Source organism: Sorex araneus, chromosome 2, assembly GCF_027595985.1.
Source record: "Sorex araneus isolate mSorAra2 chromosome 2, mSorAra2.pri, whole genome shotgun sequence".
Lineage (NCBI taxonomy): Eukaryota > Metazoa > Chordata > Mammalia > Eulipotyphla > Soricidae > Sorex > Sorex araneus.
The window spans coordinates 32,821,894-32,847,742 of NC_073303.1; the positions used below are offsets into that span (position 1 = coordinate 32,821,894).

At 51.2% G+C, this 25,849-nt stretch overlaps 1 protein-coding gene across 1 annotated transcript; it reads left to right on the plus strand.

The window, feature by feature from the left end:
• The first annotated feature begins 18,564 nt into the window (after window positions 1–18,564).
• Window positions 18,565–22,932, plus strand: CDSN (corneodesmosin). The gene is made up of 2 exons (XM_055129239.1): window positions 18,565–18,665; window positions 20,511–22,932. The coding sequence occupies exons 1-2, from the start codon at window positions 18,581–18,583 to the stop codon at window positions 22,205–22,207; spliced, it is 1,782 nt and encodes a 593-aa protein (XP_054985214.1). The 5' UTR covers window positions 18,565–18,580; the 3' UTR covers window positions 22,208–22,932.
• Window positions 22,933–25,849: the final 2,917 nt, after the last annotated feature.

Sequence of the window (25,849 nt, forward strand, 5' to 3'; positions counted from 1 at the left end):
CCCACATCTGGTGGTGCTCAGGGCTTACTTGCAAGGCTCAGGGGACCATATCAGGTGGTGGGGATTGAACCTGGATCACCGCTGTACCCGTGCACCTGGTACGAGTGCAATTAAGGACTGCAGACCCACGGCTCACCCACTCTGGGACCACTATTTTGAAAACGATAAACTAAGTTGGGTTTTTCTCTAATAGCTTATGGTTTTATTCCTGTTTTATTTGTTGGTTTGGTCTGACTTGGATGTTGTTGTCGCATTCCCGCTGCTCCAACATGGTCTTTGCTCCCAGCAGGGCTTGGGATCTCTGTGTTGCCGGGGATCGAATCCTGAACTCCTGCAGGCAAAGCATGTGTTCTAGGGCTTCAAACTGTCTCCAGCACTGAGAGATGCATTTTTCAGCAAAAGTTTACTTTTCTGTTTAATAGTGGATGTTTGTAAATCAATTGTGCCTTATAATAATCAGGATAATGATTTTGAATACAACAGGTAATATGGTCATAGGAAATACCCTTTCCCCCCAATTTATATACATATTTTGATTAGAGACATAATTAAAGGCTTTTAAAATATAATAAAATTGGGGCTGGAGCCACAGTAGAGGGGGGTATGCCTTAATTAAACAAGGCCAATTCGGGTTCAGTACCTGGCACAACCTATGGCCACCGAGCTCTTCCAGGAGTGACCCCTGAGCATAGAGCAAGTAGTAAACCCTGAGCATTGCCAGGTGTACCCCCCAGGTAAAACCAAAGTCTAGTAAAATAGGGAGGGGAGAGAGCACATAGGACATGAGTGCGCACTCACTCTGCACTCTGTACTTGGGGGTCCAGGGTGTATGCCTTGCACCGGGGGATCCTGGGTGGTCCCTGGTCCAGCATGTCCCCAGCACCCAGTACCCTGTGGAGAATAGCCCTGACACTACTGAGTATGGCCGTTTGGAGGAACACCAAAAAACCCCAAACCCAAACCAAATCACTGAAATAGAAAAAAAAGATTTCAATAAAAAAAATTTCATAAGATAAAACTTATAGCCTTTGGGGCTGGAGCAATTGCACAGCGGGTAGGGCGTTTGCCTTGCACACGGCCGACCTGGGTTTGATTCCCAGCATCCCATATGGTCCCCTGAGCACCGCCAAGGGTGATTCCTGAGTGCAGAGCCAGGAGTAACCCCTGTGCTTCGCCAGGTGTGACCCCCCCAAAAAAAAGCAAAAAAAACAAAAAACAAAAAAAAAAACTTATAGCAGTTAATAGATAATAGATAGCTCTATTTAACTTAGTTTTGGGGCCTAGGGGGAGACTGGCCCCACTCCCAGTCAGCCACAGTAGTCCCACCATGTCTGGCGTCTCCAGTAGGAGCGAAATTGCTGCTCCCCAAACTCCCAGCAGGAGAGGGAGGGACCTCTGCCCGCAGCCCTTTCAAAGGCTGTGCAAGTGTGAGTTCTTAAAGGATGGCACTTTCCAAGTTTTCTTTGGACTCTTTCCATCTAAAACACATTTGTTGGTTGGGCTGGAGCAATAGCACAGCGGGTAGGGCGTTTGCCTTGCGCGCAGCTGACCTGGGTTTGATTCCCAGCATCCCTTATGGTCCCTTAAGCACCGCCAGGGGTAATTCCTGAGTGCAGAGCCAGGAGTGACCCCTGTGCATCACTGGGTGTGACCCAAAATGCAAAAACAAACAAGCAAACAAAAAAAAAACCCACATTTGTTGGGAAGTACCATTGCTTTTTGCTTGAGGTCAACAAAAGCTATGGGGAAGGGACTGGGGAAAGGCAGTACAGCTATAGGGTGTTTGTCTTATCTGTGACTGACCCAGGTTCCATACCCACTACCCCATATGATCCCTCAAACCTGCCAGCAGTGACCCCTGAGTGCACAGCCAGGTGTGACCACCTCTTCCCTATACCACCCCCCACCCAAAGCTATAGAGAAAATGGAATGAAAAGGAACTGAAAGAAAGATAGACTTAGGGCTGGAGTGATAGTACAGTGGCTAGGACATTTGTCTTGCAAGTGGTTGACCTAGGTTTGATCCCAGGTAATCCATACGGTCCCCTGAGTCTCCCCAGAAGTGATGCCTGAGCTTAGAACCACAAGTCAGCCCTGAATGCTGCCAGGTATTGCTCAAAAAACATGAAGAAAAAATAAAGTAGATTTTCTGACAGGCTAATAAGTTTATTTACAAAGGATATTAATACATAGAACCAGCCCTATGCTTTACAATTTTAAACTTATGATTAAAAATACTCATTGGGGACTGGAGAGCTAGTACAGGAGGAAAGATGCTTGCAGTCAACACAGTTCAAATCCCTGGTACCCCAAATGCCCCTGAGATCTCTAAGGGAGCATTTGAGTGGCAAATTTCACGGGACAGAAGCCCAGACTTACCAATGGCCTAATTTCAATCAAGTAAAGAACTGAAGTAGGGGAAAAGGGAGCTGAAGAAGTTCTAAAAGAAATTGAGGGCCCCATCCTTAAAATTTATCTAAAAGGGAGTTGGAGAGATAGTACAGCCAGTAGGGCATTTGCCATTTACATGACCAACCTAGGTTCGATCTCTGAAATCCCATATGGTTTCCTGACAGGGATAATTCCTGAGCACAGAGCCAGGAGTAACCCCTGATCACTGCTAGGCGGGGCCCCCAATCAAACAAAAATTCACTAATTAGAGACCCAGAAAGACACTACAGAGTTTAGGCACTTGCTTTGTATGTGGCTGACCCAGGTTTGATCCCCAGTACCGCATATGGTTCCCAACACTGACAGGAGAGAGAGAGACAGCTGGGTATGACCCACTCCACAGCAAAAAAAAAGTAGAAAAAAGAATCATCCCTTAGTAGGGTTGGGGATAGAACTCAGTGGTAGAACACTTGTTTTACACTTGTGAGACCCTGGGTTCTATGCCCAGCACTGGAAAAACACCATCATCCTTTAGATCCCATTTTACTTTTGCGGTAACTCTAATTCAAACCCATATAATTGATTTGAGAAAAAACAGATGAAAGGTAAGCCCCTAAGTTTAGAATTTTGAAATAATTAAAGAACACTTAAGAATTGTGGGCAGGAGGTAGTTTGAAGGACCGCAGTGAATGCTTTGCAAGGGAAGTCCTGGGTTTGATCTGCTGTCAGTGACCTCCAGCATCTAGGTGGGAGCCCCACTTCCCTTTTCCAGCACCTGTGGGTGTGACCCCAAGACAACAGTAACAACAAAGGAATTAGCTGGGGTTATAGCTCAGTGGTAGAGCACTTAAGAAGGGCCCGGCTCTATCCCCAGCGCCTAAAAACACCATCAACAAACGGACCCCCTGGTACTACTAGGATAAATAGAATTCTAGTGGTGAGCCTGGAATTTAAAAGACCCTAAAACAAATGGGTGAATGAGTGAACATAAAGAATAAAAAATACGTTCTCTGAATTTAACTTGGAATTTACATACCAACTTACATAATAGTGTCAGACAACAAGGATGCATGTCACTAAGCAATTATATGAGTAAGTGCCAAAATAATAGCCTTATAGACGATGCCACGAGCTCAGTCATGGGAGCTGGACTAGTCAGGGAAGGCTTCCTGGAAGAGGACTTGGGTTGGGCTCAGTCTGGAGGGACAGAGATTGCAGATCAGAGAGTAAGGGTCTCAGGCCACTGGTCCCAAGCATCCTTTCCCTTCTGGAATGACCTTCCTCTCTCTAACCAGTTGTTTTGCTCTTCAGTGACAACTCTCTCTCTTTCTTTCTCTCTCTCTCTCTCTCTCTCTCTCTCTCTCTGTCTGTCTCTCTCTCTCTCTCTTTTACTCTCTCTCTCTCTCATTCTTTTGGTTACTTGGGTCACACCCATCAATGTTCAGGGGTTACTCCTGGCTCTGCACTCAGGAATTACTCCTGGCGGTGTTGGGGGAACATATAGGATGCCAGGGATCCAACCCAGGTCAGCCACATGCAAGGCAAACACCCTACCCACTGTACTATCTCTCTGGCCCCTTCAGTGACGTCTCTTCTGTTCCCAAGTTGTGGCCAAGCCCTGCCACCTTGTTCTGGGTGTAGTTATTCCTGGAACCAGATTCCATCTGCCCTTACTTCCCAGGCCTGAAGGCTCTTGTGGGTACAGTCTGTTCTGTACCTGTCTTCTTGGATCCTTTCCTCATTAAAAAATTTTTTTATTGGGTCAGAGAGATAGTACAGGGGTTAAAGAACTTGCCTTGCATGTAGCTGACTCTGGTTTGACCCCTAGCACCAAGTATGATCCCTGAGCACTGCCAGAAATGACCCCTGGGCATGACTGTGTGAGTTCCCAAAGCAAAGTTTAATTTTATTTAAAAAAGAAAAGATGTCAGGTTGGAGCGATAGCACAGTGGGTAGGGAGTTTGCCTTGCACGTGGCCGACCCGGGTTCGAATCCCAGCATCCGATATGGTCCTCTGAGCACTGCCAGGAGTAATTCCTGAGTGCGGAACCAGGAGTAACCCCTGTGCATTGCCAGGTGTGACCCAAAAAGCAAATAAATAAATAAATATAAAAACGAAAAGATTGTGTGTGTGTGTGTGTGTGTGTGTGTGTGTGTGTGTGTGTGGTGAGGGGGGGCGTTGTGTGGTGGTGGTGGATCAGAGCCAGTTTCATGCCTGTAGGTCGAGAACTCCCTGTGAGCCATATCCCTGGCCCCCATCGTTGGGTCATGTTGAACACACAGGCTTGCTGACCCCACCCACAGCCCTTGAAGCTGATTCTCTTCATTCACCCTCCCAATTTAAATGTTAAACTCTTCCAGAAACACCCTATGGACACACCCAGAAACAAGGTTTTACCAGCTCTCTGGGTCTCCCTGAGCCAGTCAGGTTGACATAAACATACATCACATACATGTTTTATGAGTGACTGAATTCACTAATGAATGGGAGTTTGGGCAATCAAGGGCAGACGGGGATGGCTCACGGTTTCAATCCCGGGAGAGGGAGCTGTGGTAGACAGGCAGGGGGGGATCAGCCAGTGGAGTAGCCAGTGGGGGGGCTTTCTCCTAAGAGAACTGGGCCTCATAGCCATGGGGGTGCCACGAACACACACCTGTCCCAGTCAGTGTGCAGGGAGGTTTGGGATGGAGGGACAAGGAAATCCGCACCCCTCTGATTTACCCTTCGCAACTCCCCAAAGTAGTGAGATAAAATTTTGGAAGAAAGGAAAGAGAAGAGAAATGTTTGGGGAGTAGGGATGAGATGGGGGGCTGGGACACACCCTGTGGTCCTCAGGGTACTACTCCCAGCTGTGTTTGGGGTCTCTCTCCATTTTTTCTCTGGCCCCTAAGACAATAACATTAAACATTTTCTTGGGCGTGGGGGGTAGGGCATGTGTTGGGCCGTTCCTGGGGTTCAGGAGACTAGGCGGTGCTCAGGAGACCATACATGAGGCGCTGGGAATTGAACCGAAGTCACCGAAGCGTCTTCTTTCCTAGATTACTTCTCCAGAAATCCCAACCCAATTTTTTTTTTTTTAATGCTACATTCAGTAATGCTCAGGGGTTACTTCTGGCTCTGTATTCAGGAATCAGGAATCACTTGACCAAGGGCTGCCAGGCATTGAACTCAGGTCAGCTGTGTGCAAGGCAATTGCCTGACCTGTTGTACTATTTTTCTGGCCCACCCCCCAAATTTTTACAGGACAGAGAAACTGAGAGATGTGGCTCAGGCAAGCACCTAGAGTTCTTTATGTTGTGTTTACTTAATTTCCACACTATGTTGGCTCTTATATCTTTCTCCCCTTGTAAAGTCTGAGCGTGTTGACATACGAAGGGCCTCGTCTGGTTTTAAACCTCTCTTTACTTCCAGTATTCAGTAAAGCTCATTATTCGCCCCAATCTGCCAGGAAAGAAGTGACTGCCGAGGGAGGTAACTCACCTGTCTGAAAGTGTCACAGGGTCAAAAGTCAGGACTGCTGGCCCCAACCAAGTCTTCCCAGTCTGACTGAACAGGTGGGTGAGTAGGAGAAAGAAGGGGGAGGCAGGAGATAATCAAACAAATCAGTGCCTATTAATAGGTGGCGTTGTTGGTCCCCAGACACACTGTTTATCATCTGGGGAGGAGGTTGAGTGGGATTGGATGGTATGGAACAGTCACACAAAGGAACCCATTGTGCCCCTTTATCCATTCAGATTAGACAATGCTGCATCTTCCCCATTGGCCCGGGCTGACCTAACCCAGGAGTGAATGTGGTGGGAACACAGTTGCATTTTATGTCAACACAAGCCAAGAATCAAATAATAGCGTAGGATCACAGATCAAAAGAACAATAGTTCAGTACCTTGGAGATGGCAAATAGTCAATAAATGCTTGGCTAACAAAAGAAAGAACTCAGAACTAGTATCGAGGTAGAATCTAATTATAGAAGCCGAGTTCCCTTGAGAAAACATTGGGCACAGCCCTCAGCCTTAGGCAGACGAATAATGCTTTTGGATAGACAGAAGAGATGGTTGTCTGTTCTTCTTTAAAGATCTCCAGGCAGGGAAACGCCAAACCATTCATTTGTTCATTCATTTGCCCCTACAACAATCATTTATTGAGCATATACTGTGTGGAGTAGCAGGCGACAATTCCAAGTAGTTTCAGTCCTCCCTGCCCTGCAGGAACTCTGTATGGAGGGAAGAAACAAACACATCAATTATGAAAATAAAATGTGATAAAAGTTAAATTAGAGGGGGGGCACACCCTGAGCTTGGAGCCGAGGAGAGACATCTGAACTCTATCAGTTTCATGTTTCAAATTTATTTGACAGAAGATTTGCTGGGTATATATATATATACATACACTCTTGCACTGTACATTTCTCTCTTTAATTTTCAATTATACGCCTACCAAGTGCTTATCATTGACTCCAAAATACTTGTCAGGGTCCCGGGAATAGCCCAGTGTCTTGGAACATCTGATTTATAAGCAGAGAACCAAGAGTTCAATCCCTGGTGCCCCAATGGGCAGAGACAGTACTTGCAGCTCTGCTGTCTGTGACCCTCAGCACTGCAACTGATTTCTGGCTGCATCACAACCAGATGGGCGCCCTCGCCAGGAAGCTCGACCCTGGCTGTGTACAGCTGAACAGGGCACTGAGCAGGGTAGCCCCCTCCTCCCGCTGCAAGCACTATCGGAAAGTGTTTGAGCACTGCAGACAGGCGTGTGGATTAATAAAGCAACAGCAATAATGGCAAAGGGTGAGGTGTTGAAAAGCAAAAGCAAAACAGAACAAAACTTTGCTGGATTAAATTCATTCTAAGACCGAAAATCTCCTGCACACCACTCACTTCCCATCTACACAGTGTCTGATGTGTAGCAGGGGGTAGACATAATAGCAGAGTAGTGAGACCATCAGACTGACCCAGACTTGTCCTTACTCTGCAGTGCATTCTCAGTGTGAATTTGGGTTTTTTTTTTTTTTTTTTTTTTGGCTTTTTGGGTCACACCCGGAGATGCTCAGGGCTGACTCCTGGCTCTGCACTCAGGGATCACTCCTGGTGGTGCTCTGGGGACCATATGGGTTGCTGGGAACTGAACCTGGTTGGCCGCGTGCAAGGCAAACGCCCTACCCGCTGTACTATGGTTCCAGCCCCTCAGTGTGAATTTGGGATGAAATGTTAGGTTTCTTTAAGAAAACCCGAAGTAAAGACAGCGCTGAGAACATTCACTTCCAGGATTTCCCACCAGAGGGCAGCCTAGAGACTCCTCGAAAGGGGCCTCCTCCTGCCCCTAACTGGTTCCTGGTCTTCAAGCTGCGGGGTACCCTCTTAATTGTGCAGGTGACCCTTCCAAGGTAAGGCAGGCACGTGAGATGGAGTTGAGGCAGGCTCTGGAGGCCTCAGGAAGATTCAGTTACAGGTTGCTAGGCTAAGTGGTGAACACATTCACGATCCATTCCTTTTAGTTAGTTTTGGGGTTACACCCAGCAGGTGTACAAAGGACTGTGTGTTGCTGGAGTTGGACCTGAACCTCTTCCTTACAAGGCGAATGCTCTGCCGCCGAGCCATGTCTCTGGATCCCACGATCTCTTCAGTTACTTGAGGGGAGGACAGGTGGGTTTTTTTTACCACACCTGGTGCTACTCAGGGACTGCTCCTTGCTCTGTGCTCAGCAGTGACCCTGAGCTGTGCTTGGGAAACCATATAGGGTGCTGAGGATCTAACAGAGGCCAGCTGCATGCAAGGCGACACATTACCTCCTGCATTACCTCCTGCACTATCTCTCCCTTGCCGTTATATTTCTTGGAGCCTCCGTCCCTCTCGGAGAGCCCAGCAAGCTACCGAGGGTATCCCACCCGCACGACAGAGCCTGGCAAGCTACCCATGGCATATTCTATATGCCAAAAACAGTAACAATAACGGGCCTCACTTCGTGTTCCTGGAGCGAGCAGCCACTATTGAGCTACACTAGCATGCGACAGAGACAAATGGAGGCATTACTGGCGCCCGCTCGAGCAAGTCGATGAACAACGGGATGACAGTGCTACAGTGCTACAGTGCTTCTCTCTCATTTCTGAGCTTCTTCCTCCAACCAGGCAGTTCTCTGAAGTTGTGGTTGACGAGTGTGTGAGGGGTCCTGACATCTCAGGACTGGCCTTTGGGGGTGGGAGGAATGATGACGAACAAATGCAGACAGGGTATTTGTAATGGGACGCTGTGTCATGATAAACTTGCCCAAAAGATAAATAAGCCAGGAAGACAGCTCTAAGAACTGGAGTGCATATTTGTATGTGGGAGACCTGGGTTAAGTTCCCGGGACCACATGGTCCCCCAGCACTCCCAGGAGTGATCCCCCAGCACTAAGCTGGCCAACAGTTTAAAAAAAAAAGAAAAAGAAAGAAAATTAAGGCTGAGAAAGGAAATAGTGGTGATGGTCTATGGGTGTGGTAGGTACAGTTTTAGATTTTAAAAAGTCAGGAGACTGGGGCTGGAGCGATAGCACAGCAGGTAGAGCATTTGCCTTGCACGCAGCCGACCCGGGTGCAATTCCCAGCATCCCATATGGTCCCCTGAGCACTGCCAGGAGTAATTCCTGAGTGCAGAGCCAGAAGTAACCTCTGTGCATCGTCGGGTGTGACCCAAAATCTAAATAAATAAATAAAAATAAAATAAAAAGCCAGGAGAGGTGACAGGAACGGAATGGGGCAGGGAGGATCAGCGGGCCAGGAAGCAGGCCTTGTGCACTGGAGGCGAGAGTCATTCCTCCCACAGCATAGTCCTCGGGCTCCACCAGGAGTGAGATTTGCCTCTGAGAACTACCAGACGTGACTCCCCACAAACGAACAAAAATCAGTCGAAAAAGAGAACTGAGTGGAATGAAGCCATGAACCAGGGCACGGAGCATGAAGGGGGATGAGGGGGACGTAGTTTGGTACAGCCCCAGGGTCCTGAGTAATCTGACTTTGTAACCCCCCAGGACGAAGGGCTCGTTTTAGGGTCACTGGGGGTGTAAACACTCATGACCGACTCTCCAGGATCCGTGTTACGTTCTCGGCCTGGGCTCCGGGAAACAGAGCTGGCCCGGACAGCACTGCCAGGTTGGGCCCCAGCTCACTGCTCAGCCCCCAGAGCAGGTGCGCCTGAGGCCTGGGACCCTCAGGCTGGCAGTGCTCCTGCGGAGATGCCCACGGGCACTGGCTGGCATCCCTCGGGCGCACTAAGCCTACCAGCCACTCCTGAGAGCAATCGCGCGTGTCGCTGTGCCCGGCCCTGCCCGACCCTCCCCGGCCCAGTGGCGGAGGAACCAGGTCCCTAATCCTGGTGACCAATAACAATAAAAAGCAGGAACAGTCACGTGGAAAGAATGACGGTTTAATAGGTGCTCGGAACCAGCAGGCCCACTCCGGCACTCAGTCTGCACAACAGACAGGGAAAATATTATTGTTCCCCCGGGAGCTAATCACAGCCTCCACTTCACCGCTCACGAGACCAGAGGGCAGGGCCCCAATCAGATGGACCTGCGCCGAGCAAAGAACATCACGGTCACTCAGCTGATGCCCTGCTGCCTGCAGGAACGGGAAGGCAGTTAGGGACAAGGATGGAGGACAGGGGACAGATAATGCTGAGCAGAGGCATACAGATAAATTTGGCATTTTCTTTTGTTCCTAGATCAAGCCCAAGGCCTCATACATGGAAGGTACTTTCTCTCCCACTGAGCCACAACCTTGCCCAACGCTGTCAGCTTCCCCTTCCCTACCCCACGAGAGTCAGGTCCCCTGTCTCTGATGCTCACTGATTACTCACTTCTGTGTCTCAGCACTGGGCCTGGGGATCTTGGAGGGGTCAGCAGGGTTGGGTGGGTGAGAACTGGTCACAGAAGGGCTGACCAGGAACAAGGGGACCATATGGGGTCCCAGGGATTGAACCCGGGGTGCTGAAATACCTCTCGGGTCCCAGTGGAAATTCTTTATTTTTGGTTGTTCTTGTTTTGATGAGTAACCCTAGCGATGCTCAGGGGTTACTCCTGGTTCTGCACTTAGGAATCACTCCTGGCAGTGTCTGGGGACCGTATGGGATGTTGGGGATGGAACCCAGCTGGGCCACACGCAAGGCAAATGCTCTTCCCGCTGTACTATCGCTCAAGTTCCCTCAGTGGAAGCTCTTTTGGTGTTCACTTTGTCTGAGTCTGGGGTCACATGTTGTGCTGGGGTGGAGGCGCACGGAAGCAGCAGCTCTGCTGTACCACAAAGGAGACCCAGGGAATCCCGGTATTCCTTCATCCGTCAGGAGTTCTCTCAGAGAAAAGAAGTCACAGGAGCAGAGAAGAAGCCACTGGCCAGAAATGAGGCAGGACAGATGGCACAGAGAGGGCCTGGCGTGGCTGTGTCAGGGCCAGCTGAGGTGCCCCAACTCCCACCCTGTGAGCCAGAACAAACCTTCCTGGAGCCTGGCACCTACAGGAGAGTGGAGGGGGTGACATGGGAACCAGAGAGGAGGCTCCAGGGCATCTAGATGCCAGGAAGTAGCCGAGTGGCCGAGCTCAGACGTCACAGGCCCGAGGCCCTGGGTTAGATCCCCAGCGCTGGAAGAAGAAGGGGAAAGAAGACAACCCAGACACATTCATTCTCTTGTTCCAGAAAGTCACCCAACGCCTCTATGGCTAAGGGTTTAGGATGCTATGAACAGGTGTGCCCTGCCCTCTGCCACCGAGCCCCAGTCCAGGGGCTGGGGATCTCGGGGGCCTTGGGGGCTGCACAGTCTATCTGGGAAGAGGAGCAGGAGGCAGGATGAAGGCCGGCAGCCACTGCTTCTCCCTCAATCACCTGCCACGGGCTGGAGGGAGCCAGGGACTTTGGGACCAACGGTCCTGCCCAGGTGTCCTCTGTCAGAGAAAGCACTGCAGGAGGGAGTGTGGCTGAATCAGGGCCAGTCCTCTAGATAGCTTGCAGGGGAGGGAGTCCCGATGTGCCACAAGGAGAGGGATATGAGGGAGCGTCTGAGGGAGGAGAGGAAGACGCTCTCAGCAGAGCCTGAGGGACACTGAGGCCACCCTCCCCCTGCAGACAAGCACCTCTCCCAGGCCTTTTCTCTTCTGGCTTTTCTCATCTCCGCCTTTCTCTTACCCAAGCCCACGCCCTCCCACCACTAAGGATTCTTGTGTGGAGCTCTTGTTCTAGAAGCCCTGTCCTGGCTTTTAGGCCTGCGGATGGAACGCTGAGGAGCAAGGGTTGAGTGGGGTGAAAGATCCTCACGTGGCACTTTGAGGATGGCTAAAATCCTCTCTCAAAGGCTGGCTGCCAGGTCTGGAGCCATAGTAGAGTGGGGAGGGCACTTGCCTTGCATGACGTGGCTGACCCACGTTCAATCCTCAGTACCCATATGGCCCCCTGAGCTCTGCCAGGATTGACTCCTGAGTGCAGAGCCAGGAGTAAGTCCTGAGCACATTCCAGAATAAGGACTTTTATATGCACATTCTTCTATTTCAGTTTTTATTTTTGGGTGCTTAGGGTTTTGTCCTGGCTCTGTGCTCAGGAGCTACTCTTGGTGAGACTCAGAGAACCAGTGCCAGGGATCAAATTGGGTTTGGCCAGGTGCAAGGCAAGTATCTTACCCTCGTTCCCCCGCTCCGTGCTATCTCTCCAGCCTGCACACATTCTTATCAGTGCTTAAGGAGGCGCTGAGGTCTGTCCGTGGGCCTCAGGTGGAAACTTCAGGTGTGGTACCAGCTGGGCAGCATAATGTCACTTACGTGGGCTTTGGAGTCGTGGGCCAGGGGTTGAGTCTTTTCCAAACTCTTGCCTGTCGTCCGCTGCTTTGGGCACATTTATTTATTTCCTTATTAGATTTTTGAACCACATCTGGCAGTGCTCAGGAGCTATTTCTGGATGGGTGCTCAGGAGTGGTTCCAGGGGTCTAGCTGGTTTCATGCGAGGAAAGCGCCTTAGCCCCCGAGCACGTAACTAAACTCAGCTTCCTGCTCTGTGAGATGGGGGAAAAGGGCACATGCCCTGTCAGCTGCTGTGTGGCTAAAGCTGGAGCTGCTTGGAGAGCTGGGGGACCATGGTCCCAGTCCCTGTCCTTCAGCCTGCTGCAATTGTCACCCACATCGGGCCCCGGAGCCTTTCCCTCCGTCTCTCGCACCTTTACTCTGTGTCTGCTTCCCGTATTCACCCGGCCGGCCGCTTTCCTTGATCTAAATCTACTTTCCTCTAGAAGCTCTGCTCTTCCATTTGAAACGTCTCCAAACCATTTTCCACTAAGACCGAAGCTGACGCATGTGAGCCAGTTGAGTGCCCTCTTGGTCACTTGGTCACCTTGGTAAGGGCACGGAAACATTCATTCACAAGGACACGTGCTCTCCTCTGTCCACCGTGGGAAACAACCCACATGCCCAACAAGGGATGAAGGCATCAAGAAGCCGCTGTACAGAGACACAATGCTGCTGGCTTATGAGAAAAGAGGGAATCTTGTCGTTAACTGCAACGTGGGTGGAATTGGAGTGTGGCGGGCTTAGTGAAGTGAGCCAGATGGAAAAAGACAAATGCCGGATGATCTTGGTCTCATACAGATTTTATAGAAGCAAAGGAATTAGGCGATCCCCCAAACACGGGACCCTGAAATAGTTCCACAGAGCAAGGACTGAGGCAGCAAAGGAGGAAGGGAGAAGGGGCCTTGGGTGAGTGGTGGAGAGATACTGCCATGGGGTCTAGTGCTGTAAGCAGAGAGCAGTGCTAGCCATACTGTTGCAAGTTGTGATACCCCCAAAACAATTACATAAAGGGGGCCTGGAGAGATGCTCAGTATATGAAGTGCATAGTTTGCATGCAGGATTCCCAGGTTCATTTTTGTGCCATCATATGGCCCCCTGAGCACTGTTGGGAACAAGTTCCCCAGAAAGAGGAAGACTTAGGAATGATACCATACATGCATTTTGTTTTTGCAAAGCACTATAGCACTGTAGCACTGTTATCCCTTTGTTCATTGATTTGCTTGAGCGGGCACCAGTAACGTCTCCATTGTGAGACTTGTTACTGTTTTTGGCATATTGAATACGCCACGGGGAGCTTGCCAGGCTCTGCCATGTGGGCGGGATACTCTCGGTAGCTTGCCGGGCTCTCCAAGAGAAACGGAGGAATCGAAATCCGTGTCGGCTATGTGCAAGGCAAACACCCTGCCCTCTGTGCTATCGCTCTGCCATTTATTTATTTATTTATTTATTTATTTATTTATTTATTTAATTGAATCACCATGAAAAAAGTTACAAAACTTTCAGGTTTAAGTCTCAGTCATACAGTGATCAAACCCCCACTCCTTCACCAGTGCACATGTTCCACCACCAAGAACCCCAGTATACCTCCCATCCCCCCCGCCTGTGTGGCTCATGATCTTCACTTTACTCTCTCTATACTTTGATTACATTCAATATTTCAACAGAAAACTCACTGTTATCATTTGGAATTTTCCCCCAACAATCAAACCTGCTGAAAAGGCGCCATTTGAAAATTTGTTTTCCATTGCTGAGAATGAAGAGCATATGAGGTTTTGGATTTCTGGTATTTTAGTAATTAAGTCCAGAGAAATTTCTGCCAGAAGCTGTGTCATTGCAAGCTCATACCTCCGGTTAGTGGGCTCTATAAGACGGCAGTCGCCATGCGGCCACCGCCGCCGCTGCCACCGCCACTGTGGAAAGGAAAGGCCAAGAGAGGAAAATCCTTTCCCCTTCCGGGGCAGCATGGGGTCGCAGCTCAGTTCACAGTCTAGAGGCATTTCTGTAAGAAGCCGCTGGGTGCTGAAAGTAGTTAGTAGGTCTCTGGGATCATGGTCTTTCAGGAGCAGAGGAGCCATTCTTGTGCGGCTGCTCTGGGTCTTGTCTGGGCGGATTATCGCTCGGTCCTTTAATTAAATAAATAATAAATATACCTTCAGCACCAGAATGCAGGGTCTGAGCTGCCTGAGTCCACTCAGGGGAAGTCTTGCCATGCCAGGAAGCAGTCCTCACTGCCGGTCTCCCTCTGCAGGGTGTGCCCAGCGCAAGGCTCCTCTTGCTCTTGTGGCAGCCCTCTGTGCCCAGGGCGAGGTGCAGGAGGCCTGGAGTGGGCATTATCTGCACGCTTCTTGGCACAGGGCAGGAACCCGTGGTTCCTTGAGTATAAGGCACATGCTTTGAGTTTGGTTTTCTCTGGGGAGAGGGGTGGTGGTCCCTGGGTCACCTACTCTTTCGTCCTGTCCAATCACAGGGCAGAGCATGCACTGCTGGGGTTAGGGGAAGACCGCAGAGCCACCTGTGCCCCCGTGGCACCATGCAGCCTGTGAATATACCTGGTGCCCCTGGCCCCTGGGTAAATAAACTCAGCCCTGACCTCTGTTCCTCTAATTTCAGGTTTTCACGGGCTGAACTGAGGGAAGGGTTCCTGGTCAGCCCCGTGGACACAGTGAAGTAGCACCTTGAGCAGAACAGCAGCAACAGAGAGGGGTGGAAAGAGGTGGGCCTGTGGACAGGAGGACAGCGTGAGGGCTGGTCAGGGGAGGAATGTGGTCGTGCCACCCTGGGTTGTGTGGGATGCAGACGATCTGGCGAGAGGCCGAGAGAGACTGCGCCTCCTCCAGCCTGCAGTCTGGGCCAACCTGTGACAGCACCCTGGAGGAATGGGCAGTGGAAAGAAGATAAACGTGGCCACCTCTGTTTGCGCTGGGAAAAGACAACCCACAGGCGCTGCTGTGTCCCACCCACAGGGATCCTGCGCCTCCCCGTTCCCAGCTGTGCCCTCCTGAGAGTCTGACTGGGACAGCCCAGAGGACCCGGAGCAGCGGAAGGAGCAACGTTGCCTTGAAGGCACCCTGGTGTGCCAGCCCGGGTCTGACGCAGGCACGGGGGCGGAGACTGCACAGGACTGTGGCTGGCAGCCCCTGCTTCCCTATACTGAGGACACACACAGGACGCTGTGGGCTTCGTTTGCTGAGCACCTGTGCAGGGGCTACATCTCTTGTCCATTTAGTCTTTTGATAATTTTCCAGTTGATCTTCACAAAATCTCTCCCAGGTAGATATCTTTTAAAACATTTCAATTTTTATGGGGCCAGAGCGATAGCACAGCGGGTAGGGCGTTTGCCTTGCACGCGGCCGACCCAGGTTCGATCCCCGGCATCCCATATGGTCCCCCAAACACTGCCAGGAGTAATTCCTAAGTGCAAAGCCAGGAGTAACCCCTGAGCATTGCTGGGTGTGACCCAAAAAGCAAAAAAAAAAAAATTCAATTTTTCAGGCAAGGAAATTGATGTTCAGAGAAGTTAGGTGAGTTGGGCCAGAGAGATAGTCAGGGGATAGAGCATTTGCCTGGCGTGTGCCAGGCCCTAGCACCACATGAGAATCACTGGGTATGACCCAAAACTTCAAAAATGAAAAATGTGGTGAGTCGCCTAATGTTGGGGGCTTGTGTGGGACTCTAACCCGGGCCATCTTCATTCTGATGTTTGTTTGTTCAATTTTTTTTTTTTTTTGGGTCACACTTAGCAATGCTCAGAGGTTCTTTCTGGCTCTGCACTCAGGAATTATTCCTGGCGGCGCTTGGGGGACCATATGGGATGCTGGGAATCGAACCCGGGTCGGCCACTTGCAAGGCAAATGCCCTACCCGCTGTGCTACCGCTCCAGCCTTTGTTTGTTCATTTTGGGTCACACTTGATGGTGCTTGGGACCTACCCTGGGAGCTGGTGGTACTCAGGGACCATCAAGCCTGGGGCTCCTGCATGCAAAGCATGCGCTCAGTTGTTTGAGTTATCTCCCTGGTCCCTCATCTGGATTTTAAAATGAATTTTTTTCTTAAAAATTTTATTTATTTATTTATTTATTGGGGATCAAAGCATTTTATTGCAAGGGGCAGGGGTCTTTCAGAGAAGACCCAAAGTCCTCGACCAGCTGGGGTCTCCACAGCAACACAGCCACAGAAATACATTTCAGAATATTTATTCTTTTGGGTTTTGGGCCACATCAGCGATGTGTAGGGCTTACTCCTGGTTCTGCACTCAGGAATTACTCCTGGTGGTGCTAGAAAGACCATATGGGATGCCAGGGATTGAACTCAGGTGGTCCCTGTGCAAGGCAAATGCCCCACCTGCTGTACTATTGTTCTGGCCCCCTCAAGTGACTGCTTTTGCCCCCTGATCTCTGTCCTAGGGATCCAGGGATGAACCCTCAGCAGAGAACACTGTCCCCAGACTGCTGCCCTCCCGCTTTCTTTTCTTCGTTTTCATTTTCAATGGTCATTTACAAAGTTATTGATTATTGCATTCTAGACATATCATGTTTCAACAGCAACCCCCCACCAGGCTCAGTTTCCCTCCACCAGTGGTCCCAGATTCCTTTTCCCACAAACCCCCATTCCATCCCCACCTGTCAACTTGATAGACAATTACAAAGTTTCAGCAGTTGCAGCTGAGATCTCATGTTTTCAGCGTTGTGGAGTCCGTGTTTTGGATACATGGCTATACCATTTTCATGGGGGTGGAAAACAAAGGGTCAGACTGGTAGCCACTCAAGCACGTAGCTATTTACTTTCAAACTCATTAACCTTAAGTAAAATGGACTGAGCGATAGCACAGTGGGTAGGGCGTTTGCCTTGCATGTGGCTGACCCGGGTTCGATTCCTTTGTGCCTCTCAGAGAGCCTGGCAAGCTACAGAGAGTATCCCACCCGCAAGGCAGAGCCTGGCAAGCTGCCCGTGGCATATTTGGTATACCAAAAACAGTAACAAGTCTCACAATGCAGACGTTACTGGTGCCCCCTCAAGCAAATAGATGAACAATGGGCCGACAGTGCTACAGTGCTACAAGTAAAATGTCAAACTCCGTTCTGCCCCTGGGTCACATTTCGAAAGCTCAGGATCAGAAAGCTCTTTCATGCCTGCAAAGTCCTGATAGCTCTGGGCTGGACTAGAGACAGTGCGGGGGCTGTGGAGATCTTCTGGGAGTCTGGGTGAGGGGAGCAGGGAGACATCTGGGTAGGCTGGGTGAGGAGGAGAGAGCAGCTGGCCTTGACTCTCGGCCCTTCCCTCCGATACTGAGATACTGATACTCTATTCGGGACAAGACCAAGGAGCAATTAGTTGTCTGGAGCAGGGCCAGGGCCCAGCAGGCAGCGGCTGTGAAGGATGACGGAGCCTCCCCATGTCTTTAGTTGTCCCCAAGGCTCTGGGCCCTTCAGTGCTCCCTATCTGCCCGCTGGGCCCCCTTTGGCTTAGCCAACCCAGGCGTGAGCTGGCGGCTTCCTGTTCACTCATCCAGGCCAGGGAAACAGCTCACGGGCCGTGGGGTCACCACCTTCCCAATTAGCCTTATTAGCCTCTTGCTCACAAATCCGAGTCAGGCTCATCCATGGGGGGAGTGGCTGTGAGTAGCCCATGAGTTAGCCCAGACCCAGCCATGACAGGGGTCCCCGAACTCTCCCCCAGGTTGAGGTTCTGGCACCCGACACGCCTCCTACTGCATCTGGAGCCCCCCAGAACGGAGAGGTCTCGGCCTCAGGAACGCAGATTCCTGGTTTCTGAGAGGGGAAAGGCTGGTTTCTTGGTGGGGCACGTGACATGTGTGGCAGGCATGATCCTGGGACATGGCAGCTGGTGGGCAAAATACGAATTGGGGAGTTTCTGACACCTGGGGGTGGGCAGGGTTGAGTGGGGGACTTCAAGGAAAGGGGTGGAAAACGGTTGTTGGTGGGACCACCAGGGGAAGTTTTGCCGAGCAGGTGGTCGGGGCAGGAGGGAAAGCTGAGTCCCCCTGTCTGTGGATGGGGGAGGATGTGGCGTCTCACAGGTCCACAAGCAGAAGGAGAGTGAAGCCGGGACTGGGGCCTCCCCCGAGTGGGCAGCTGCCGGGCAGAGTGCCTGGTTCCAGGTTAGGCAACTAGATGGACGGCCAGGGCTGGCCTGTCGGGCAGCAGGAATTGTCAGGGCCCGTGGCCAGGGGGACCCACGGCGCAGCCTCCTCTGTTGCTGAGTAGGCAGATGCCCCGGCTGATTACTTCAGCTCCTCCCAGCCACGCCAACTTCCCTCAGGCACCCACCCTCGCCTCTGCTTCCCTCCCCACAGTGACTCCTGCCCAGAGAATGTCCATCGTGGCATAAAGGCCCTGGGTGTCCACGAGCTGCTGTCAGAGACTGCACAGTCCACCATGGGTTCCTCTCGAGCACGCCGCACAGGGCGTGTGGGAGGGCAAGGAATGATGGCGCTGCTGCTGGCCACTCTGCTCCTGCCAGGTAGGGTCAGGGGCCCTGGCAGCTGGAGTGGGGACGGATGCAGAGAGCAGGTTAGGGAAGGCTGGGGATCCCCCGGCAGGGAGGGCCTTCATGGCCAGAGGGGTCAGGAGAGGCCCCGAAAGGGGGAGGGCAGGGGCTTCTCATTGCCTTGTCACCTTGGGCAAGGTTATTGAACTTTCTGAGCCTCTTCCTGCAGCACTAGGGAGTCGGAGGGGGCGGTTAGTGGTAACTACTAGATCAGGTCTCTCGTGTCTCTCATTAAACAGTGCACGTGATGAGTGCTTCAGTGGGTACTGTGGGTTTTGCTTTTGTTTTTGTTTTTTGCATTTTGGGTCACACCCGGCGATGCACAGGGGTCACTCCTGGCTCTGCAGTCAGGAATTACTCCTGGCAGTGCTTGGGGGAACTATATGGGATGCTGGGAATCGAACTTGGGTCAGCCCCATGCAAGGCAAACACACTACCCGCTGTGCTGTCGCTTCAGCCCCAGGACTGTGGGTTTTATTACTAATGTTATCAGCACTAGACGATGAAGATGGGATATTTTATAGTCATGACAAAGGCTCAGAAAGTTTTCTAGAGCCTTTTCTGTGTGCTTGACACGGGTCCAGTGCTCTAAATACAGGAGCACGTGAAAGAGTTGTCCCTCCTCTCCACAGGAGGCCATGGGAGCTTACAGGACCCAGACTATGTGGTCTGGGGAGCAGAGAAGAGATAGGAAACTTGAAGATTAGAGCAGTTTAAGTTAACCCAGTTGGGATTTCACATTGAGGAGGACACAGAGAATTTCTTTTTTGTGGAGAGAATGGGGACATGCTGGATTGCGGAAGTCGGGTCAAAGGTGGAGTGTCCGAGGAGGGTGGCAGAAATAAATCACAGTGGCTATGCTTTGTTTTCTTAACTCGCCTTGCACATATTCTGGCCACGCCACTTGGGAGCCAGGGGTTGAGGTGAGGCGCAGAGGGAAGATGGGGGTGCAGTGAGCGTGAGCCTGGGCTTGGAGGGAAGAAGAGGTTCCATATCCGAGAGCGAGGTAAAGGCAGGGGCACAGATGCGGCCTGGGGCTTGGCGCACACTGCTGGGTGGGGAGAGAGTGAAGCTGATAGTGCTCACGAGCCTCGAGGGAGGATCATCCCCTGGCCCTGGGCAGGGCCAGGAGAGCAGGGGTGGCTTGGGGCGCGGTGTCCCGTCACACTGGTACCAGCAGGTTCTGCAGCAACAGTGGGTGCCCCCACATCCGGGCCCCCACCCTGATTTCCTGGCATTGACAACATGAGGATGGGAGCAGAATCTCCATCCTTTAGCTGAGCCCGGCCTCTCCCAGGGCCACTGGTCTCCATTCATCCCTGTCCTGGCTTCGGGCCCTCTTTGCCTACAGAGTGCTTTTCTGTCTGGTTTATTACTTTTCCTTCCCCCTCAATCCTCTGTTTTGCCTTTCGCCTCCTTCTCCTTTGGTCCCACAGCCTGGCCTGTATTTCTTCCCTCTGGAGGGTGTCTATCCCCAACCCTCATAGTGCTCTGCTCAGTGCTGGCTCTCTGGGGTCTTCCTCGTACAGCTGACTGTCCTGCTGCCCCACGGTTCCCTCTCATCTTCCAAGAGCTCCTGCTTTGGAGTCTCATCTTTTTCTCTGGTAGATGTTTGTCTCCTCCCATCCCGATGCACCCTAAATATGAAGCTGCCCTTCTTATGCCAGCTCACTTTCCTGTAGAGATAAAAGCCAGCTCCCTTTACCCTCCTGGGCTCCTCTCCAGAGAAACCCCACTGGCAGGGGATTGAGGTCGCTCTAAAAGGTGAGGGAGAAAGACAAGCTTCTGTGTCTTACTAACCTCTGCTTTCTCCCGCAGGTACCTTGGCAAAGAGCATCAAGACCTTCTCGGACCCCGTGAGGAACTCTGCTCGCATCACCTCCCCCAACGACCCCTTTCTCAATGGGGGTTCCAATAGCATCAGTAGCCACGGAGGCTCCAGCAGCCTCAGTTCCGGTTCCAGTGGTGGTGCTGGGGGTGGCTCTGGTGGTTCTGGTGGCTTCAGTGGCTCCAGTGGCTCCAGCATCTCCCAGGGGGGTTTTTCAGGATCTTCCTCATTTAAACCAGGAACAGGGTATTCCCAGAGCAGCTTCTCTGGTTCTGGCTCTAATCTTCAAGGTGCATCTGGTTCCTCCCAGTTCGGAAGCAGCAGCTCCCAGTTTGGAAGCAGCCAATCTGGAAGCAGCGGCTCTCAGCCTGGAAGCAGCGGCTCTCAGCCTGGAAGCAGCGGCTCTCACTCCGGAAGCAGCAGCTATCAATATGGAAGCAGCGGCTCTCAGACAGGAAGCAGCGGCTCTCACTCTGGAAGCAGTAGCTATCAATCCGGAAGCAGCAGCTATCAATCCGGAAGCAGCAGCTCTCACTCCGGAAGCAGCAGCTCTCACTCCGGAAGCAGCAGCTCTCAGTCGGGAGGCTCAGCCCTCCCAGTTGATGACAATTCTTCCCGCCATGTCATAAGCTCTTCTCAGTCTGGAGGAGGCTCAAGCTCTTCTGTTTCCCAAACTTCATGGAAGTCTGGCAGCAGTGGCCAAAACTCTAACCTGCCCCCCTGCAGTTCCAATGTCCCCGACTCTCCCTGCAGTGGGGGTAATATTGTCTCACACTCCGGCACCTACATCTCTAACTCCCACTCCGTGTCAGGAGGGAAAAGGCCAGTGGTGGTGGTGGTGGAGCAACATGGCTCTGGTGGCCCTGGAGGGATTCAAGGTGGTCCCTGCGGCAATGGTGGCCTTCAAGGCAAGCCCTGTCCCCCCATCACTTCCGTAGACCATTCATACGGCAGCTATGAGGTGGTGGGTGGCTCCTCTGACAATTACCTGGTCCCAGGCATGACCTACAGTCGGGGCAAAATCTACCCTGTGGGCTACTTCACCAAAGAAAACCCTATCAGAGGCTCTCTGGGGCCCCCCTCCTTTGCAGCTGGCCCACCCGTCTCAGAAGGCAAATACTTCTCTAGCAATCCCATTATTCCCAGTCAAAGTTCTTCTGGTTCCAGTATCTATCAGTCAGGACCTTCCTCCGTCATTGTGTTCCAGCCAGTGGGTTCTGGTGGGGTCCAGCCTTGCAGAGGCAGTTCCATGGGTTCTAAGGGGCCCTGCAGCTTCTCCGGCACCGGAAGCCACAGCAGTTCTAGTATCTCCATCAGTTCTGGTTCATCCTCCCATCCCTGCGGCGGGGTTTCCCAGGGACCCTGCTCCTCGTCAGGCACAGGCTCCTTCAGTGGCAGCTCCAGCTCCCAGTCTGGTGGTAAAATCATCCTTCAGCCCTGTGGCAGCAAGTCTACATCTTCTAGTCACCCCTGCAATTCTGTCTCCTCCTCTACGCTGAGTGGCGGCCCTGATGGCAACCCCCAACCCGATCCTTCGGCTGGTGCTAAGCCCTGTGGCTCTGGAAGTTCTGCAAAGAATCCCTGCCGCTCCATCCGAGATATCCTGGACCAAGTAAGGCCTCTGGGACCCCAGCTGGTTGACCCTGAGGTTTTCCAACCCAAGGGAGAGTTACCTGGCAGCTCATAAATCAGCTTTTGCCTACTGTATGTGTACTAATGCACACATGCATGCATGCATGCGCACATGTGTGCGCGCACACGCACACATACACACACAGAAGCATCGTCATCATCAACATCATCATCGTCGTCATCATCATCATCATAGTCATCGTTATCTTCCAGTTGGGAGAATTTCAGAGGCCCAGGAAGGGGTTAATTCATTTCCACCTTCTTCCCCCTCCTGAGAGAGCTGCTGTTGCTTCCCCCATTACCCCAACGTGACGAGTTCTCCTGATCACCCTCTTTCTTCAGCTTCCCAAAGTGGGGACTCCAAGCCCCCTTCTCTCCTCCTCTCCTGCTAGTTTCCTGCCATCGACTGCAGTGCTGCTCTCCCTGACAGGCACCTCCTCTCTAAAATTTTTCTCTGCCATTTCCTTGAAATGTCAGCGCTGATTGGTGAAACTTACCGCAGGGTAACTCTGCTGCCGGAGCAAGTCACGACTCTTCTCCAGCTTTGGCAAATAAAGTGCAGTCTGAACTGTTACCTGAAAAACAATAGCCATTTGTCTGACCTCCTCACCATCTGGTAGAGCAAGGTGATAAGCCATTGTGTCTTCTCACTCCCAGTTCCACACCCGCCCTCCTTACAGAACTCACCACACCCTCAGGGGTTCCCAACACACCCCCTCGCCTCTCAAGCTCTCTGCCCCAGTCCCCCTTCCTGGCTGCCACTTCTCTCAACGCCCAGGTGCTTCCCTCGGTGGGGGAGACAGCAGGGCCTCTGGGGAGACTGGAGCAGGCTTCCTGTTCTCTCTGGATCCTGGGCAGGCGTCTCAATAAACTGTGTAAACTGCATGCAGAATGTTGTTTTCTTGGAGTTCTGAGTCTCCTCTTGGGTGATGTTCTCTCATGTCACATTTGCATTCATAGGTTGAGCCAGAAGTTCTCTCAACTTGCAGTTTCTCCCACAGGGAGGAAAAAAAACCCAACTATTTGTTAGACCGAAAGCAGAGGTTACCTGGGCACCTCTCCCTCCTACTCTTTACAGTTCTCGCTGCTCCTGGAAACCTGCTCTCTCCACCCCGTCCTCTCCTCCCCGCCTCCCCTCCTGTTCACAGCCCTAATTATTTCTTCCCCTTCTCCACCCTGGGTCTTTCTCCTCCTCTACCATGACTTTGCCCGGCCTTTAGATGTCATCTTCTCTGGACGTCCGGAGCACCAGTTTCCTTAGTTTCAGGGAGACAAGGAAACCTGTGAAGGCTGGAACACAACACCCCAGTCCAGATTCCTAGATACTGAGTGGGAACCCAGGCAGGCGTTGTTCTGGGAGCCGGGGGTGGAGAGAGTGAAAGACAGTGAGGGCGGGAGGAGGACAGGGAGTGCAGCCAAGCCAGTGACTCACTGGCCTACATAAAAAGGTCCCGGACCAGACAGAACAGCGTCAAGTGTGTCTCTTCACTCCACACTCTGGCTACAGTGGCTGCGGTTCTAGAGTGAGAGCTGTCGAGGTGAGAGGGCCGAGCACTGACAAGAAGGAGGAGCCTTTACGGGAGAAGAGAAAGTAGAGAAGGAAGGGAGAGGTGCAGGCAGGAGAGAGGCTGGGGTGAGGAAGTTCTCATACTTCAAGGAGGGGAGAGTGGGGCGCGCAGGTCCTTGAAGGAATAAGAACAAACGTCTGCTTACGTGCCAAGGAATTTAGCCTGTGCTAGGAACTGTCCCTTCCCTCCCACTGGGGTTGTGTCAGCTAGTCCCTGACAGGGCTATTGTGGAAATCAACTCTTAAACAATAGCCTGAACCAATTTTATGACTCAGAGATGACCCACAGGTTAACTGAAGAAAGGAGAGCTCTGGAAGAGTTCTAGCATTTTATTTTATTTAAAAATTTTTTAAATGAAATCACCATGAGATACACAGTTACAAAGCTGTTCATGATTGGGGTTCAGTAATGCAATGTTCCAACACCCATCCCTTCACCAGTGCACATTTCCCACCACCATTGTTTCCAGTTTCCCTCCCGCCACCCCACACCAGCCTCCTCTATAACAGACACTACAGACACTTCTCTCTCTCTCTCTCTCTCTCTCTCTCTCTCTCTCTCTCTCTCTCTCTCTCTCCTTTTGGGCATTATGGTTTGCAATACAGATAATAAGAGATTATCACATATATCCCTTTACCTCCTCTCAGCATTGAGTTTTGGTCCAGAGTGATTATTTCCAACTACCATTGTCATAGTGGCCTCTTCTCTGTCCTAACTGCCCTAGAAGATCTCTGCTTTTGCAACCAGATTTGGGTCACCCTTGACCTGTCTCTGGTTCCTGGGCTGTCACCAATGGCAGGAGTCCTGGCAGGAGGCCCTCAGAGGCTGAGGACAAAGTCTCTAATGTGTGGCCAAGATCAAAAACATTTGCAAACCTGGTGGATGTCACACCCAGTAGACTGCTGCCTCCTAACCCTGTGTCAGTTCTGGAGAGCAGCTCTTTATTACTTCAGGATCTTACCACAGGAAAGAGGGTGCAGATGGAGCAGAAAAACTGAACAGCTGTTATTTAGACTTTCTACAACCAGGGACTGGAACGATAGCACAGCGGGTAGGGCATTTGCCTTGCACTCGGCCGACCCAGATTCAATTTCTCCACCCCTCTCCGAGAGCCCTGCAAGCTACCGAGAGTATTCTGCCCACCCGGCAGAGCCTGGCAAGCTACCCGTGGCTTATTCGATATGCCAAAAAACAGTAACAACAAGTCTCACAATGGAGACATTACTGGTGCCCTCTCGAGCAAATCAGTGAACAACGGGACTACAGTGCTACAGTGCTACAACCAGGGAAACCTAGGCTTGGTACATCTGAACAAAATGGAAGAAAGGCATTTAGTTATTTTATCTTTTATTTGTTTTTCTGTGCCTGGGTCTGGGAATCAAAACTTGGTCCCTGTACCAATGAAGTGTGTGCACATCCCTGGCAGATAATTCTTTTTCTTAGGTTTTTCACTCAATTATTATTATTATTATTATTATTATTATTATTATTATTATTATTTTTTGCTTTTTGGGTCAGACCCAGCGATGCACTCGGGGGACTATATGGGATGCTGCGAATCGAACCCGGGTCAGCTGTGTGCAAGGCAAATGCCCTACCCGCTGTGCTATTGCTCCAGCCCCTCACTCAATGTTTTTTTAGCGAGTCTATCTATTTTTAATTTTATTTTATCAATTAGGCTATCAATTTTATTTACCCATCCAAAGAACTAGTTCTTGGTTTCACTGACTATATATATATATATGTATATATATACGCATATATATTATGTATGCACTTGTTTATTTGTTTGTTTGGGAGCTAAGCCTGGCAGTGCTCAGGGGTTACTTTTGCTTTTTTTTTTGGGTGGGTGTTACACCTGGCGATGCACAGGGATCACTCCTGGCTCTGCAGTCAGGAATTACTCCTGGCAGTGCTTGGGGGACCATATGGGATGCTGGGAATCGAACCTGGGTTGGCCACATGCAAGGCAAATGCCCTACCCACTGTGCTATCGCTCCAGCCCCGAATTTTTTTTTTTTACAAATTTTAACATGCTTTATTGACAGTCATTTCAGCATTATAAAAGTTTCTACATAACCACTCCCACTTTTCATACAGCATATGATATACAAAAAGACTAACATAAA